General features: G+C 46.8%; 2 protein-coding genes across 6 annotated transcripts in view; one reads left to right on the plus strand and one right to left on the minus strand.

Moving 5' to 3' along the window:
- Positions 1-6,758: 6,758 nt before the first annotated feature.
- On the plus strand, positions 6,759-13,630 carry Emc4 (ER membrane protein complex subunit 4). Its single transcript, XM_090318663.1, has 5 exons — positions 6,759-6,949; positions 7,166-7,280; positions 11,086-11,239; positions 12,367-12,527; positions 12,884-13,630. The coding sequence occupies exons 1-5, from the start codon at positions 6,864-6,866 to the stop codon at positions 12,917-12,919; spliced, it is 552 nt and encodes a 183-aa protein (XP_090174789.1). The 5' UTR covers positions 6,759-6,863; the 3' UTR covers positions 12,920-13,630.
- A 150-nt stretch (positions 13,631-13,780) lies between these two features.
- Positions 13,781-17,461, minus strand: part of Slc12a6 (solute carrier family 12 member 6) — a 64,865-nt gene continuing 61,184 nt past the window's right edge. For all 5 annotated transcript variants that reach the window (XM_090318659.1, XM_090318658.1, XM_090318661.1 and 2 more), the window contains one exon: positions 13,781-15,773. In XM_090318659.1, coding sequence (XP_090174785.1) covers positions 15,682-15,773 — 92 coding nt within the window. In that variant the 3' untranslated portion in view covers positions 13,781-15,681. The remainder of the gene's footprint in view (positions 15,774-17,461) is intronic.

Consider the following 17,461-nt stretch of genomic DNA (forward strand, 5'->3'; position numbering starts at 1 on the left):
AACGCCGCCGCGCGCGCGGCCCGCCGGGAACGCTCGGGCCGAGTCCCGCGGCCCCGCCCGGCGCTGGCCCCGCCCCCGCGCGGCGCACGCGTGCCCCGCCCCGCCGCACCCCGCCCCGCACGGACGCGCTACGCACGCGCCGCCCCGCCCCGCCCCGCTCCCGCACGGACGCGCGCCCCGCCCCGCCCCGCCCGGGGAAGGGGCGCCGCGGCTGCCCCCTGGCGGCGCACGGCTGCGGGACAGGCTCCCGGGCGAGGGCTCGGATCCCGCCGGCTGGCCCGGGAGGCACGAACTGGCGCGCGGGGACCTTGAGCGAGCCGCGCCAAGTCCGGTATGCTGGAAACAGAAATGAGAGCGGGGTGGGGTGGTAGTGGTAGAGGGCTCGCCTCGCACGCACGAAGCCCGGGTTCGAGTCCTCGGCCCCACATTCACGGAAAAAGAAGGAAAAAGAAGGGCTGGGAGTTTGGCCTAGTGGTTAAAGTGCTTGCCTAGCATGCATGAAGACCTGGGTTCGATTCCTCGGTACCACATACATAGAAAAAAGCCAGAAATGGTGCTGAGGCTCAAGGGGTAGAGCTCTAGCCTTGAGAAAGTCCAAGGACAGTGCTCAGGCCCTGAGCTCAAGCCCAGGACTGGCAAAAAAAAAAAAAGAAGGAAAAAGAAGCGAGAACGGAGTCCTGCCTCTTGGCATTATTGCTGTTGAAGAGTTAGTAAATCGGTAAGCCAGACTTGACCCAGTCGGAGGAGGAGGGGAGTCTGGGGGCGGGGAGATGGGCGTGGCGCTGGGTGGGGCGTGACGGTGGGCGTGACGGTGGGCGTGGCACGGGCCGGGGGCGGGGCGATGGGCGGGCATGGCTGGGGGCGGGGCACCGGGTGGTGCGGGGCGATGGGCGTGGCACGGGCCGGGGGCGGGGCACCGGGTGGGGCGGGGCGATGGGCGTGGCACGGTCTGGGGGCGGGGCGATGGTTGCTTCCCATGGGCGCTAGCCACCGGGATGCTCTACGCGTACGCCTGCTTTTCTGGTGTTTTTCTTCTTTTTGCCAGTCCCGGGGCCTGAACTCGGGGCCCGCGCGCTGTCCCCGCGCTTCTGTTCCTCAAGGCTCTCCCACTTCGGCCACTGCGCCACTCCTGGCTTTTTCCGTGGCACTGAGGAATGGAACCCAGGGCCCCGGCACGCGAGGCAGGCACTCCACCACTAGGCCACGTGCCCAGTCTTGCCACTTCTTTTTTAGCCACCCCTTTCTGAGCGCTCTGGCTTCTTACAGGAAGTGCTCTTAAAGTTTGGTTCAATCATGTTTGCGGGGGTCGTCGGTGGGGGACTTGAGCCCTGGGCCTGGGCGCTGCCTCCGAGCTCTGCAGCTCAAGGCTACCACCCTACCCTTGAGCCAAGCCCCACCTCCCATTTTCTAGAGGTTAACGTGGTCTTCAGTGTCTGGGCTGGCTTTGATCCTGGATTCTCAGACCTCAGCCTCCTGAGCAGCCAGGGTTACAGGCGTGTACCACCATGCCTGGCCCAAAGACTTTAATGATGCAAACTTGAAGCATCCCTTTAGGCCTGTGGGAAAGTATTTTTATTGCACATGCTTATGTGCAATATGTTGGAGCGTCTCAGATGTACAAGCAGGCACATGCCTATTTATGGGACCACACCTTCCAGGTCCAACTGGGTGAGTCAAGGAGCTGGAGGCCTGATTCCAGGGGTGTGTGTACAACCAAGACTATCTCCTAATTACAGCGTCCACCTAGGAAGGTGATGGTGTTTTAAAATAAAAATATTCAGCACTCATGAGTGTGATTTCTTGATGGCCCACTACACAGAAAACATTGTTGCTGGGCCTTTACCAAAAAGAGATGGAAAAGAACCTAAGACTGATCAGGTGAGGCTAGATGATGTAATATCAAGTGACAGAGTCCTAACACAGAAGATCTGTTAACAAAAAAATCTCGAGCTGGTCATGGTGGCTCATGCCTGTAATACTAGCTACTTAAGAGGCTGATATCTGGGGATTGGGGTTCAAAGCCAGCCCAGGCACTGTAAAGTACAGGTGACTCTTATCTTCAATTGATCACCTGCAGCCTTGAGCTGAAGAGCTCAGGGACAGCATCCAGGCCAAGTTCAAGCCCCACGATGCACAATAATAATAATAATAATAATAATAATAATAATAATAATAAAGTTCAAGGCATATCTTTATTTAGTAGCACTAAGGTTTGAACTCAGGGCCATTTTTGACTGTTATTTGTGAGGTAGGAGCTCCCTTCCAGCCTAGATTCATGGCTAGAGTGAGATTCTACTGTCAGGCTTTCCAGGCCATACCTGTGATGGCACCCATGCATCATCACACCCACTTCTTTCCATTGAGTCTTTTGGACTTTTCTCTGCAGGTAGGCCTCAAACCTTAATCCTCCCAATATCAGCTACCTGACTAGCAAGTTTTCAAGGTATGAGCCACTGGTTATGACCAGTTCATACATTTTTTCCCCCCTTAAAATCCTAACATGAATGCTTGTGTGTAAAAAAGGTGGTTCACCATAGAAGTCCCCTGTGAGCGGCTTCCAAGAGGGTCTTCCTTTATCCTTTCCTTGTGCGTGAACAGGTAGTGTTAATCTTTCTCACACACCCTCTGTAATCAGTGTGAGTAACCTACCCCTGAGAAAAGGACTCCCACATAAAGTTCCATGTGCACAGACTAGGGATGATGGGAAAGAGGTAGAGGAGGGCTTGAGGGGGACCTGACAAGCCAGATCGAATTTTGACAGAAATTTTCTAGTCAGAGGACAGAAAATGTATTTCCACAACCGCTGTCAACCTTGTCTAAATGTATTGCAGATTGCTTTGGACAGGAGCTGGTGTGAACACTAAGACTGTATAAGGGAGCAGGCATGTTGTACCAACACTTGAAATTTCAAGACTTCAGAGGAAAGTTGATAACTAGGACCACAAAACAGGGAATGAAAGAATTAAGTTGTTCATTTAAAGGATTTGTCTAGGCCGGGAGTTTGGCCTAGTGGTTAAAGTGCTTGCCTAGCATGCATGAAGACCCGGGTTCGATTCCGGAAGTGGTTCTGAGGCTCAAGTGGTAGAGCACTAGCCTTGAGAAAGTCCAAGGACAGTGCTCAGGCCCTGAGCCCAAGCCCAGGACTGGCAAAAAAAAAAAAAAAAAGGATTTGTCTATCATCAGAATCCAGGCCACCAGTCTAGTACAAGAACCTCAACTATGAAAGTTCAAACTAAAGTGTTTACTATTGTACAGCATTTATTAACTCAGATGGGCTCCGTAGAAGACAATATTTGACTCCTCTGTTTTTAGTAGCTCATGTATTCTGGTAGTCCATTTCCCAGCACAGCACCTTTGGAAAATTCCAGGCAGTTGACTTTGGCAAAGTCAATCCCCACCTTGCTGTGCAAGCAGGAGAAGGAAATAGTGCCAGTATCTGATAAAGCAGCAAATGAGATCTTGTGCCTGATTTACAAGATTCATGCAGGATTGTTTCACAAACACCATCACAATACCGATGCCCTCTTTTAGGATAGATCTTTTACCAGCAGTTCTGCTTTGTTTTAGGGGGTAAAACTGGGAAGACAGTTCATTTCTGATACACCTGCAGACTTCATTACACCTCTTACTGATGGAAAAGACAGACATTCAGTCAAGCCTTTGAAGTGTATGAATATTTTATTTTATTATTTTTTTTTTTTTGGCTAGTCCTGGGCTTGAGCTCAGGGCCTGAGCACTGTCCTTGGATTTTCTCAAGGCTAGAGCTCTACCACTTCAGCCTCAGCACCACTTCCGGCTTTTTTCTATGTATGTGGTACCGAGGAATCGAACCCGGGTCTTCAGGCATGCTAGGTAAGCACTTTAACCACTAGGCCAAACTCCCGGCCCTATGAATACATTTTATAAGGCCAATTTGAACCTATATTTTAAGTTACACAAACTCTATATGTAATTAGTCCTAATTGTGTGGCTCTCCTGTATAACTGTATCCAAGGATGGTCATATTTACTTTGTGCTCAGGCTGGTGCTTTACCACTTGAGCCACATCACCACTTTGTTTTTGAGTGGTTAAATGGAGACGAGTCTCCACAGGGACTTTCCTGTGATTCTCAGATGTCAGCCTGTCAGGTAGCTAGGATGTATAGGTTTTAAGAGATGACTTTTGTCTTCTAAGTAGTAAAAAGTATCAGTTGTTCAACTTTTCTTCATCCTACTTCTTGTATTTATCTTCTTAGATTGCCACACCAAAGTACTGAGGGGCTTACATAACAGATGTTTATGTTCATGAGGTCGTGGATACTGGAAATACAAAAATGAATATGCTGGCTCGTTCATGGCTTACAGATGGCCTCCTATTGTGTTCTCACATGGTGGGACGAGAGTGAAGAGTTAAATGATAGCTTTTCCTTTAAGGACTCCACCCTCATGACTTCATTCAAACCTAATTGGGACTGGGATCTGAGGAGGAGGAGGCGGCTATAAGCACTCATTCTGTACTAACCCTTCTTGAAAAGTTTATGATTATAAAATAATGCTTTATATTTGAACTGGCTGAAGTTTTAAAATATAAACACAGAAAAAAAAACTTTTTAAAGCATCTGGATTTCTTATTGAGACACTTGATTTAAAGACAGTTTATTCACTTCAAGATAGCTGTAGTCCCCAGATGCCAGGGTGGTAAAACTGGAAGAGCCTTGTTAAGGGTGCAGATCCCTATGACTCATACTATGGCTGCCACTCTTACCCTGAAGAGACTGGAGATGCCAGCCTTCCTACCTTCCTAAGAAAGTGCTGGAGGACAGGGTAATGTAATGGGAACTTACTAAGATGTGAATTACACAATAACTCCTGAAATGAAGGACAGGTAATTGCTAAGGAAGAATAGTATTACTAAGCCAACATCTCCCAGCATCACATCACCACTTCAAGTCACTGGTGACAGTAATATTTATTTATTTATTTTGCTGGTCCTGGGGCTTGAACTCTGGACCTGGGCACTGTCCTTGAACTTCTTTTGCTTGAGACCAGCACCTGAGCCAAAGCTCCACTTCTGGCTTTTCTCAGGAACATTTTATGACATCAATAAAACTGAAAACAAAAATTGTAATTCCCATAGAGATGACATGGGTAGGAAGATCCTACCCAAAACTTTTATTTTTTTGTGGGTCACAGGGCTTTGTGGGTCCCAGAACTCTTCAGCTCAAGGCTACCACCCTACCTTTGAGCCAAGACCCACTTCCCATGTTTTTGTATTTTTAAATTAACTTTTGTTTTTTGTTTTTTTTTTGCCAGTCGTGGGGCTTGAACTCAGGGCCCGAACACTGTCCCTGGACCGTGTTTGGCTTGTGCTGTGCTCTACCACTTGAGCAACACTTCCGGCTTTTTTCTATGGATGTGGTACCAAGGAATCGAACCTAGGTCTTCGTGCATGCCAGGAAATCACTGTACCATTAAGCCAAACTTCCAGCCCCCACTTCCCGTTTTCTAGAGGCTGAAGAGTCTCAGGTCCTTTTGTGCCCCGGCTGGCTTTGAGCATTGATCCTCAGATCTCAGCCTGAGTAGCTAGGATTACACCACGCCTGGCCCGAAAACATTTATTCTCTGAAGTGTTCCAATAATGCAAACAGACAAATGGAGGGAAAAGTTTTGCCTTGATACCACACTACTCACACAGAATAAATTGTCATGACTAAAATGGTGTAAAGAGGCCCTTTTCACGAAGTAATGATTGACAAAATAAGTAGGGTTTGGACCTGGGAAAATAAGTAAATAAACAGTTTGCGATGGAAATCCATTCAACTGAAACTGCAAAGAGGTCTGGGAGCTTTGAGAGCACACTGGGCAAACTGGATGGACCAGGAAGAATAGTCAAATAGGTTATTAGACAAACTGCCTAGATAAAACAACTCTCCCAGCCCCTCGTGCTGATGGATCCACTCTTACAAATCTGACTGCTTCAGTAACGGAAGTGTTTATGTTACAATCCAAATACAACTTGTCAGGAGAGAATGGTATGAAATGAACAGCGTCTTTTGACACCTACGAGTGAGTGGAAGAAGAAATTCAGAATAAACAGGGAGGTATGGCCCAGCACTGCAAAATTAAATTACACTAGATATGCTAGTCGTGGGGCCTGAAGTGAAGCCTAGTGGTTGAGTACTTGCACTTCGTGCATGCACGAAGCCCTGGGTTCGATTCCTCGGTAACCATGCGCACAGAAAAAACGCCGGAAGTGGTGCTGAGACTCAAGTGGGCGCGGGGCCGCGGCGGCGGGGGAGCCGGGAACGAGCAGGCGGGCGCGGGCCGGGGCGGCGGGGGAGCCGGGGCGGCGGGGGAGCCGGGAACGAGGAGGCGGGCGCGGGCCGGGGCGGCGGGGGAGCCGGGAACGAGCAGGCGGGCGCGGGCCGGGGCGGCGGGGGAGCCGGGGCGGCGGGGGAGCCGGGAACGAGCAGGCGGCCCGCGCGGAGCCCTCGGAAGCGGCCGCCCGGCCTGCGGCGTCGTCAGGCTCGGGCCGAGGGCGGACCGCCGCCTTCCAGGGACCGGGCCTGGTCCGACACCTAACGCCGTCGGCGTGAACTGATCTTCTGCGCCATAAACGCACCTGCCGGTCCGGAATACGGACGAGGCCTGGTCGTCGGGCGCCGCGGACAGCCGTAGACCCAGCAGGCCTTCTCCCCCCCGTCCTGACGATCCACCGCCGCACTTCCGCCCGCCCGAGATCGCACTTCCGAGACGGCGGTGACGTGCGTCCGCGCGCCGGAAGCGCGCCGGCAGAGCCGGAAGCGCAGCGCTGCGCGGGCCGCCCCCGGCGTCCGCGGGCTCCGGCGTCGGGACCTCGGCGGGTTCGCGAGGCGTCGGTCGTCATGGCGGCTCAGGGGGGCCTAGTAGCCAACCGAGGCCGGCGATTCAAGTGGGCCATTGAGTTGAGCGGGCCTGGCGGCGGCAGCAGGTGAGAAGACGCCTGAGCGAAGCTCCGCCCGGCTCCTTGTCGTGGGGTCCGCGGCCTGGGTGACCGCCAGCCCTGCGGTGGGCCGGGTCCTTCGAGCCCCAGGCCCCGGGGACTGGGCGCAGGCGCACGCCAGCATCTCGGAGCCCGGCCGGCCGAAGGGGCGCGCGCCCGCTAGTTTGGGAAGTCGCAGCTTGGGTTTCTCGGTTTGGTCTTTAGGGGCCGAAGTGACCGGGGCAGCGGCCAGGGAGACTCGCTGTACCCCGTCGGCTACTTGGACAAGCAGGTGCCGGATACCAGCGTGCAGGAGACGGACCGGATCCTGGTGGAGAAGGTAGAGGCGCGTGCGCCTTTCCAGATTGCTTGAAATCAGTATTACAGTAGTGTGTCTGTCGGCTTCAAAAGTGCTTAACAGTTGGAAACTGAAAAGACATCAGTAACACAGATGTGGGAGCAGGTTGGAAATGGCGGGTGGCAACACCTTCCAGTAGAGAATTCACCCTTTTCTGTTTCACTTCGGGACCCCACACGTCGGGTCTGTCGATCTGCCCTGTGGGCTTTCCCTTAAAGCCGATCCTTTGTACTACTTCGTACTGCCTTCATCGGGACTTCCTCCTGATCTTTGCAATGGATTTGAAAAGTCGTGTGTGTGTGCGTGTGTGTGTGTGTATGCACACACTCAGATACACATAGCACACAGTTCTTTTGAGGTACAGTTTATTTACATTAGACTACAGTCAACCGAAGCATCGTTTCTCAACCTGAGCCTTGTTGACATTTGGGGCGATGTTTGTTGGGGGCTGGAGGGAGCTAGCTATACTGTGTGTGCCAGTAGATCCCTTTCCAACTTGTGACAATCAAAAATGTTTCCAGCGTTAGCAAAAGTCTCCCAGGAGGTGAACTGCTTCCAGATGGGATCCTGTGATCTAAATGGTAGGAAGGAGATGGTTCGCTTTCAACAGTCTTGTGTCATCATGAAACCACTGTTGGCATCTCTTTATGTTTTTTTCTTTCTTTTCCGTCATGGGGCCTGAACTCGACTTGGGCTCTTCCCTGAGCTCTTCAACTCAAGACTACCACCCTACCCTTGTGCCAAGCCCCCCTTTCTTCCTCCTCCTCCTCCTCCTTTTCTTTCTCCTCCTCCTCCTTCTCCTCCTCCTTCCCACTTTCCATTTTCTTCTTCTTCCTGTTTTTTTTTTTTTTTTTGCCAGTCCTGGGCTTGACCTCAGGTCCTGGGCACTGTCCTTGGGTTTTTTCCTCAAGGCTAGAGCTTTACCACTTGAGCCTCAGCACCACTTCTGGCTTTTTTTCTAAGTATGTGGTACCAAGGAATCGAACCCAAGTCTTCGCGCATGCTAGGCAAGTACTCTATCACTAGGCCAAACTCCCGGCCCCCCACTTCTCATTTTCTAGAGGTTAATTGGAGATAAGAGTCTCAGGTCCTTTTGTACCTGGGCTGGCTTTGAACCTTGATCCTCAGATCTCAGCCTCCTGAGTAGCTAGGATTACAGGTGTGAGCCACCGTGTTGAATCCCTTTCTGCAATAAAATTCTAACTGCTCTTGTAACTTCTATCTTGCACTCTTTAGTCTGATCTAACATAGCAGTCAGTCATCTGGATTGTATTAGTAATCCAAGCTACTAGTAAGTTGGAGGTAGGAAGGATCACTGTCTAGGCTGGCCTAGGCAAAAATTCAAGATCCTATCTGGAAAAAAGCAAAAAAGCGTTGGAGGTATGGCTCAAGTGATCACCTGACTAACAAGCTTGAGCCCTCACTTCAAAGACCAGTATTGCCAAGGCAAACAAAAACAGGACATATACTGGTGGCTCATGCCAATTCTATTTATTCAGGAGGCTGATATTTGAGTATTACAGTTTTGAAGTCAGCTGGGGCAGAAAAGTCTGCAAAATTCATTATTTCCAGTTAACCACTGAAAAGCCAGAAGTGGAGCTGTGGGTTAGGTGGTTAAAAAAAAGAAGAAAGAAAGGAAGAAAAGTGTAAAAGCCATTGTACATTTTTTGGGGGGGTCAGTTTTGGGGCTTGAATTCTGCGCCTAGATGCTGTGCCTAAGTCCTTCAGCTCAAGGCTACTATTTTACTCCTTAAACCACAGCACCACTTCCAGTTTTTGGTGGTTAATTTGAAATTAGAGTCTCCCAGACTTTCATACCTGGGCTGGCTTTGAACCACGATCCTCAGACCTTAACTTCCTGAGTAGCTACGATTACAAGCATGAGCCACCAGTGCTTGGCTGTACATCTTTTTATTGATAATATCCTACTTTTTCATCTTGACACATTGAAGTATATAAATGCATTATTAGAATAACAATTTCAGAGGGTATATTAATTATAAACTAACTTTTACAATGATTTGTAAAGATTCAAAGATAGCTCAAATATAATTCCCATACTTTGGTGTACAGGAGCTTGAACTCAGGGCCTTACTCTTTTGCTTAGTTTTTTATGCTAAAGGCTGTCATATTACTATGTAAGCCACACTTTCACTGTTGGCTTTTTGCTGGCTAATTGGAGATAGGTTTCAGACTTACCTGCTTGAGCTAGCTTTGAACCACCACCAAGATCCTCATGTTTAAACCTTCTGAGTAGTTAAGATTATAGGCTTCATACACCAGTGTCTGGCAAATGTAGTATTGTTCTTACCAGTTAACATTTCTGTTTTCCATTGTAATTTGATTCATAGAATACATGTTAATTTCCATAGAAAGTTTTCTGAAATTATTCTTCCACTCCATTTTGGCAGTGATTCTGGGGACTGAACTTAGAAGCTCATGTTCTCACTTGGCTTTTTTATTTAAGGATGGATCTCCACTTCTGGCTTTTGGTGGTTAATTGAAAATAAAAATCACATGGAATTTCCTGCCCAGGCTGGTTTCAAACTTAAGGTCTCAGCCTCCTGAATAGCTAGGATTGTAAGTGTGATCTACTAGTCTGTGGCTCGTAATTATCTTGTAACTATTGATTTCTAGCTTAATTGCACTGTGGTGGAGAAAAACATGCTTTAAGTTGAAATTCATTGACATTCTTCTGCATGGATCAGGAAGTGGTCCATTTTCCTAACTTGTTTGAAATGAATGTGAATTACTCAATTATTACATACAGCGTTATACATTTCAATTGGATTGTCTTTTTAAGACATTAAAATTGGGGGCTGGGAGCATGGTCTAGTGGTAGAGTGCCTGCATATACAAAGCCCTGGGTTTGATTCCTTTCTACCACATTCACAGAAAGCCAGAGGTGGTGCTGTGGCTCAGGTGGTAAGAGTGCTAGCCTTGAGAGAGCCCTAGGACAGTGTCCATACCTTGAGTTCAAGCCCCATATTGCCTCCCATCCCTGGGGCGGGGGGGGGAACCTTAATATTAAAACCTCTTGATCCTGGTTCAGAGCCAGCTCTGGCGCTAAAAACTGTTAGACTTTCATCTCCAGTTAACCACTAGAAAACTGGAAGTGGGGCTGTGGCTCAAGGGTAGGGCAGTATCCTTGAGCTGAAGAGCTCAGGGACACCACTCAGGCCCAGGGGTAGGATGGTATCCTTGAGCTGAAGAGCTCAGGGACAGCACCCAGGCCCAGAGTTCAAGCCCCAGAACCAACAAAAAAAATCAAAATCTCTTGATTATCCACTCTCCTACCATGTGGATTTGCTTGTTTCTTTAGTTACATAGCTAAGTGTAAGAAGAAAAGCAGGGAAATCTTTAGCCTGTATCACAACAACAACAAAAACTGATATCTGTGCCAGGTACAGGTAGCTCAGGCCTCTTAATTGCATGAAGCCCTGGGTTTGACTCCTCAGTACCACATAAAGAGAAAAAAATCTGTAAGTGGTTCTGTGGTTCAAATGATGGATTGCTAGTTTTGAGCACAGAGAGGCTTAGGGACAGTGCCCAGGCTCTTAGTTCAAACCCCAGGATTGGCAAGAAAAAAAAACCATCTAGAGCAATGCATAAAAGATAGGGCACTTCATCCATATAGAAGGGAGAGCGCCTGGTGCCAACATGAAAGAAACAGTGGTGAAATTATATCTGTCTACTCGGAGGGAATGGGAGTCCTGCTTGACAGAATTACAGTAAATATGGGTCTGAAAAATATCCATCAGAGCGTAAAACCATGTATTTGTTTCAGCGCTGCTGGGACATTGCCTTGGGTCCCCTCAAACAGATTCCCATGAACCTCTTCATCATGTACATGGCAGGCAACACCATCTCCATCTTCCCCACCATGATGGTGTGCATGATGGCCTGGCGGCCTATCCAGGCACTCATGGCCATTTCAGCCAGTAAGTATTCTTCACAACAAATTTTAAATGATCTTTTAAGTAGTTGTACAAAGGATAATTTAATACAATATAATTTGATCAGTGTTACCTCCTTCCAGTGTTCTCACCTATCCCTTCCCTCACTTTTTTTTTTTTTTTGCCAGTCCTGGGCTTGAGCTCAGGGCCTGAGCACTGTTCTTGGACTTTCTCAAGGCTAGAGCTCTACCACTTGAGCCTCAGCATCACTGCTGGCCTTTTTCTATGTATGTGGTACCGAAGAATCGAACCCAGATCTTCATGCATGCTAGGCAAACACTTTAACCACTAGGCCAAACTCCCGGCTCCCCTCACTCTTCTTAATTCATAGGATTTGCTTTGGATTCTTGGCTGCAATCCTCCCCTTTGTCTTGATTTGTCCACTCTTTTTCCCTTGATCCCACTCCACCACGTCCAAGTACACAGTTCTGGTGATTTACTTTGCTGAATTATGAGCAGCCAGTCTTTTTATTTTTTGCCATTCCTGGGGCTTGAACTCAGTGCCTAGGCACTCCCCTGAACTTCCTGAACTTTGCTCAAGGCTAGCATTCACCCCCTTGAGCCTCAGCATCACTTCCTGCTTTTTCTGTTTATGTGAAACTAAGGAATGGAACCCAGGCCTTCATGCATACTAAGCAGGCACTTTATCATTAAGCTACATTTCTAGCTCCCAGGGTATTCTTAAAATACTATCCTGAATTTTAAGAACTGGGGACAGGGCCAGGAACATGGCCTAGTGGTAGAATGCTTGCCTAGCATTCACGAATCACTGGATTTGAGTGCTGGGTACCATGTACACAGAAAAAGCCAGAAATGGTGCTGTGATTGGTGTGGTGGAAGGCTAGCCTTGAGAAAGGCCCCTGGGCAGTGCCCAGGCCCGTAGGACTAGCAAAAAAAAAAAAAAATTGAAGACACACTTTTGGGTTTATTAATTTTTGGTTAGAGGCTCTGCGGGGCACTAGTGGTGGTGGTGATCTTAATGTTCTCTTCACTTTTAATGGTCTGTTTGCTATCTTACTGCAAGAGTCTGCCTGAATGAACAAATGGCTGGCTTGATTCACAATGGGGGGCAAAAGTGATTGGGATTGTGACAGCTTCTGTTATTTCAACAGCTTTCAAGATGCTAGAAAGTTCAAGCCAGAAGTTTCTTCAGGGTTTGGTCTATCTCATTGGGAACCTGATGGGTTTGGCACTGGCTGTTTACAAGTGCCAGTCCATGGGGCTGTTACCTACACATGCATCAGACTGGTTAGCCTTCATCGAGCCTCCTGAGGTAAGGCTAAAGAAAAGCTGGGACTGGGAGTGAGGCCTAGTGGTAGAATGTTTGCCTAGCATGCATGAAGCCCTAGGTTCGATTCCTGGGTGGGGCATACACAGATAAACCCACAAGTGGCGCTGTGGCTCAGGTGGTAGAGCGCTAGCCTTTTGTAGCTACCTCGTCTACCTGATGGTAGGAAACTAAAAAGTTGGTGTTAGAGTTTAACTCTTACATAACAATAGTGATTAGGAATGTGGATGTTTTAAGCAAAATAGCACTTGCTATTTCAATACTTTAGCATTAAGTACTTGGTTCCAGAGGTTATTTTAATACTCATTCATCACTCACTTCCTTATTGTTCCTTCTTTCAGAGAATGGAGTTCAGTGGTGGAGGACTTGTTTTGTGAACCTGAGAAACTCCTTGAACGTAAATAAACGGGCCTCATTTATATATCCTTCTTTAGGCCCAGTGGCTTCTAAGTGTACTCATTCTCGCAATAACCACTGGAACTGAAAACATCCCCCAATCTCTCTCCATGGTGAGGAAATAAAACCCTAAATGGTTACATAACTACAAACACAAAGAAACTACCACAACCCCTGCCTGAAAATAATGTAAAAAACTTTATTTATGTTTCTGTATAGAGCAAAACAAATACAAGCAGAACTATGTAAACAGTCCTTTTCAATAAATTAAATACTTTAAAAAAGTTGCACAAATTTCCTTTAAATCTATTTTTTACTATTTAACATAAGCTGAAATAATTCTATTGGGGATGCTTGTGGGAAAGGTGAGAAACCAGTGCTGTGTACAAATTAAACATGATGAAAAGAAAAATAAGCTAGAAAAAAAGCCTAAGTACGCTTACAGTGGAAGTATGACTTAGTACCCACAGTGAGGACTGTTTCATGTGGGGTGGGGGATGACTGGGGATCCCTGGAGCCACAGGAACTGAAGGCAGTTGGGATACAGTGTGGTGACCTTTCCTCTGCTTGGAGGAGGTGGTCCCTGTCCAGCAAGCCTGTTGTTCAAGCTCCAGCTTTTAAGACAGCTGTCTGTGGGAGGCAGGGCCAGCAGTGGTAGAATATATATTATAACCTGCTCAAGGGACAGGAAGGAAAAGATCTTTCTCTTCCCTCTTGAACCATAAATCCCCTCTCCTAAGGTGCGTTCTCATCAAGTTTTCAGTATTGCTTTTATTTGCAGTGATTCGAAGAGACAAGACTTTTGCAGACAAAACACACACGCGCGCGCGCGCGCGCGCACACACACACACACACACACAAGAAATGCTCTAGACAGATGAGTATAAATCTGGCCTAACAACCATTTTTCCATGTAACAATGATTTTTGTCTTAGGGCCTGAAATAATGGTTTTGCGCCAATACCCACTAATTCCCTTATTTCTTTAAAAGGATTCTTAGTTCCAACCACAAATAGCCCTCCTATAATTAACCTTATAGTCAACAAATACTAGTCTGTATTTGGTCTTTCGGTTTGGCCAAGAGAATGTGTGAATGCTGGACAAGTCCCAGGCCAGATGACCTCCACAGATCCTGGATTCTGGGAGACCTGCTATGCTCACCTGTAAATGGAGTGTCGCAATGGGAACTGTAAAGCTCAGTTTCTACCCTCTGCAGCAAGAAGCCAGAAAAGGACAAGATACTATTTGCTACCTTGAGTGGGCCTAGAGGTTGCAAGAAGACCCTGAACAAATAATTACTGTTTTGAAAGCCATACCAAAAGCATTTTCTTTTTCTGGGTTCAATGATCTATGACACTTTAAAAGTCAGCTTTGTTCCTGCTCACTAATCAAAGCAGAGGTGACACTAAAAAAGCAGCCATGAATATATAGGCTCTGGTAAAGGAGTTTCCCTGTTCTGGTAAGCAGATGTTAATGCTGAGGTTGGCACATTTAGAGCATTTTGGAAATGAGAACTGAAATAGCAGACCATTGGCTTGGTAACTTTGTTCAGAGCCACCTGCAGTCAGATTGAAAAACAAAACTGAAAGGGTGAATGCTCTTTCAGAGTTTAGACAAGTGCCTCAAGTTAACTGTGGCCATAGGTTTCTCAGTGAGAGAAAGATGTCATCTCAGGGGAGTAGCAATCCAGTAATTTTGGCACTGTAGGAGTATAGCTCTAGAACTTAAAATTCCACTATAGAATTCCCTCTTTAAAGATAATCTAAAGCTTCAAAGCATTTTAGCCAACCTTTAAAAAACAAAACAACAACAAAAAAGACACAAAAAAAGCGTCTACAAACTCAGCACACAAAGAGGGAAAGGAGAAACTACTGGCCTGTGTGCTTCTCAGATTCACCCTGTACGTATTGCTTGTGTCACACGGATAACCACAGACTGTATTCAGTAAACCTTTGGAATTCCCTTAGTTCAGCCATTTGAAAAGAACCTAAAAGAAAATTTTTACCTTACAAAAAATATCCATGATAACAATGTCTGCTTTAGTACCACAGAATGGGTCATAAGGGAAATAAATGGCTGAAATGTACACTGACAGTGTAGATACTTAAACTCAATATATTTTGGGGTACTTTCGAGCCATGTCTTAGGTTCTGTATAATAGTACCCTAATAGTCAATTAGAATCCAATACACTAAAAAAAAATCTGGTAATGTCTTCATCTTGTCTTGTCACAGGTCTCACAAGGCCACAATTCTGTGGACGTGGCCATGAACTCTAGTGAAGTGAAGCTGTCTCAGGCTATTACCCTGGGGTTCTTCACGGAACTATGACCTCTGAGATTGCTCTTTAATATTGAGTATGTGCTTGTTTTTTCAGCTAAATTTCTATCAGCCTTTTTTTTTTTAAATCAATCACTGTCTTTAGCAGTGCTAGAAAGTTTTGCTTATTAATTCTAACTTGCATTCGATTGGTACAGAAATGGCTCTTAGGACTTGACATTCTTTTGATGTTGAGGGACTATTTGCTGCTTCTGCTAGGAGAGCAGATGGAAGGAAAAGCAGCCAAGAGCACGTCTATCTGTACTCTTCTGAACAAGTACCTGCAGCTCAGTGCATCTTGAGTTCAGAGTGATGTGCACAGAACACAGGCTTCAGGGCAGTGGGTGTGATAGTAAGAGCTGTCACTTCCAAAGAGGATGAAGCCTTTAGGAAAGGTGCAGCCAAGCAATCTTCCTAGGCATATACTATGAATAAATGGTGATCACTTCACTGCCACCGCCCCGCACAAGGAGAACTCGCTCCAGTCCCTCGGTGAGCACTTCCAGGAACTCCATGTCTTCAAAAGTTGTCAAGGAGAAGGGAGAGGAGCACACTGTACACCCTGACATCCTCATCCCAGTTGCTTTTCTTAATTATATATTCAGAGTAGGTAAGCCATTGGTTAGTCTGAACGTTATTACAAAAGGTATTGGTGGCTCATGCCTATAATCACAGCTACTCAGGCTTATCTCAGTTTGAAGCCAACCTGGGCAGGAAACTCTGTGAGACCCTTACCTCCAATAAACTACTCAAAAAAGCCAGAAGTGGTGCTGTGGTTCACGTGGTAGAGCACTAGCCTTGAGCTCAAGGACAGTGCTTGGGTTCTGAGTTCAAGCCCCAGGATTGGCAAAAACGAAAAAGAAAAAGGAAATCGCAGCATTGGCTGGGAGTTCCTGCCTGTGATACATGAAGCCCTGGGTTCAATTCCTTGATACCACATACACAGAAAAAGCCACAGTGGTGCTGTGGCTCAAGTGATAGAGCTCTAGTCTTAAGAGAGTCCAAGGCTATTACATACAAATTCTCAGCTTAATTATGTTCTAAAATTTGTGTGCCACTGATTGCATATAGAGATTCCCTTGAATCTCTATATAGAGATTCTTGAATACTTGTTTGTTGAACATAACATCTGAAATATGATGTAAAAATCAGTGTTAATAAAATATTTTACTAAAAAAAAAAGTCCAAGGACAAGTGGGAGTGGTGGCTAACCTGTAATCCTAGCTACTCAAGAGGCTGAGATCTGAGGACAGCAGTTCAAAGTCAGCCCTGGCACTAAAGAACGTGGGACTTTTTTTTTTTTTTTTTTTTACAATCCTGGACCTTGAACTCAGGGCTTGAGCACTGTCCTTGGACTTTCTCAAGGCTAGAGCTCTACCACTTGAGCCACAGCACCACTTCCAGCTTTTCCTATGAACATGGTACTGAGGAATCAAACCCAGATCTTTGTGTGTGCTAGCCAAGCACTCTACCATTAGGCCAAACTCCCAGCCCAAGAATGTGAGACTTTTATATCCAATTAATCACCAGAAAATGGGAAATGAGGCTGTGGCTCCAGGGGCAAGGCAGTAGCCTTGAGCTGAAGAACTCAGGGACACCAGGCCCTGAGTTCAAGCCACAGGACTGGCAAAAAAAAAAAAAAAGAAAGAAAAAGAAAATTTCAGTGTCCTTCCAAGCAAGGAATGGCTATACAACGTAAACTAGAGAGATTAGATCTATGTTCCTAGTATTTTGGCTTTAATAGATGGACCTAAGAATGGAACTGTGGGGCCTGGAGCATAGCCTAGCGGTAGAGTGCTCACCTAGTATGCATGAAGCCCTGGGTTCGATTCCTCAGTACCATATACTCAGAAAAAGGTGAAAGTGATGCTGTGGCTCAAGTGGGAGAGTGCTACCCTTGAGAAAATAGTGTCCAAGGACAGTGCCCAGGCCCTGAGTTTAAGCCCCAGGACTGGCAAAAAGAAAAAAAAAAAAAAAGGAACTGTGCTTGGAGCTCATTTCCTGTAGTTATCCTTGATCCTTGACTGTGATTAATCAATATTGCTACCTGGAACCCCATAGAGGCTCTTTTTCCAGGTTTTTTCTGAGTCTGATTTGCTAAACTTCCTGACATTTTCATAAGCCGTGCAACTACCACTACTACTACTACTTCTTCTTCCTCTTCTTTTTGACAGTCCTGGGGCTTGAACTCAGGGCCTGATCACT

The sequence above is a fragment of the Megascapheus bottae genome, chromosome 25, assembly GCF_031878675.1.
Source record: "Megascapheus bottae isolate mThoBot1 chromosome 25, mThoBot2.hap1, whole genome shotgun sequence".
In the NCBI taxonomy this organism is placed as follows: Eukaryota; Metazoa; Chordata; class Mammalia; order Rodentia; family Geomyidae; genus Megascapheus; species Megascapheus bottae.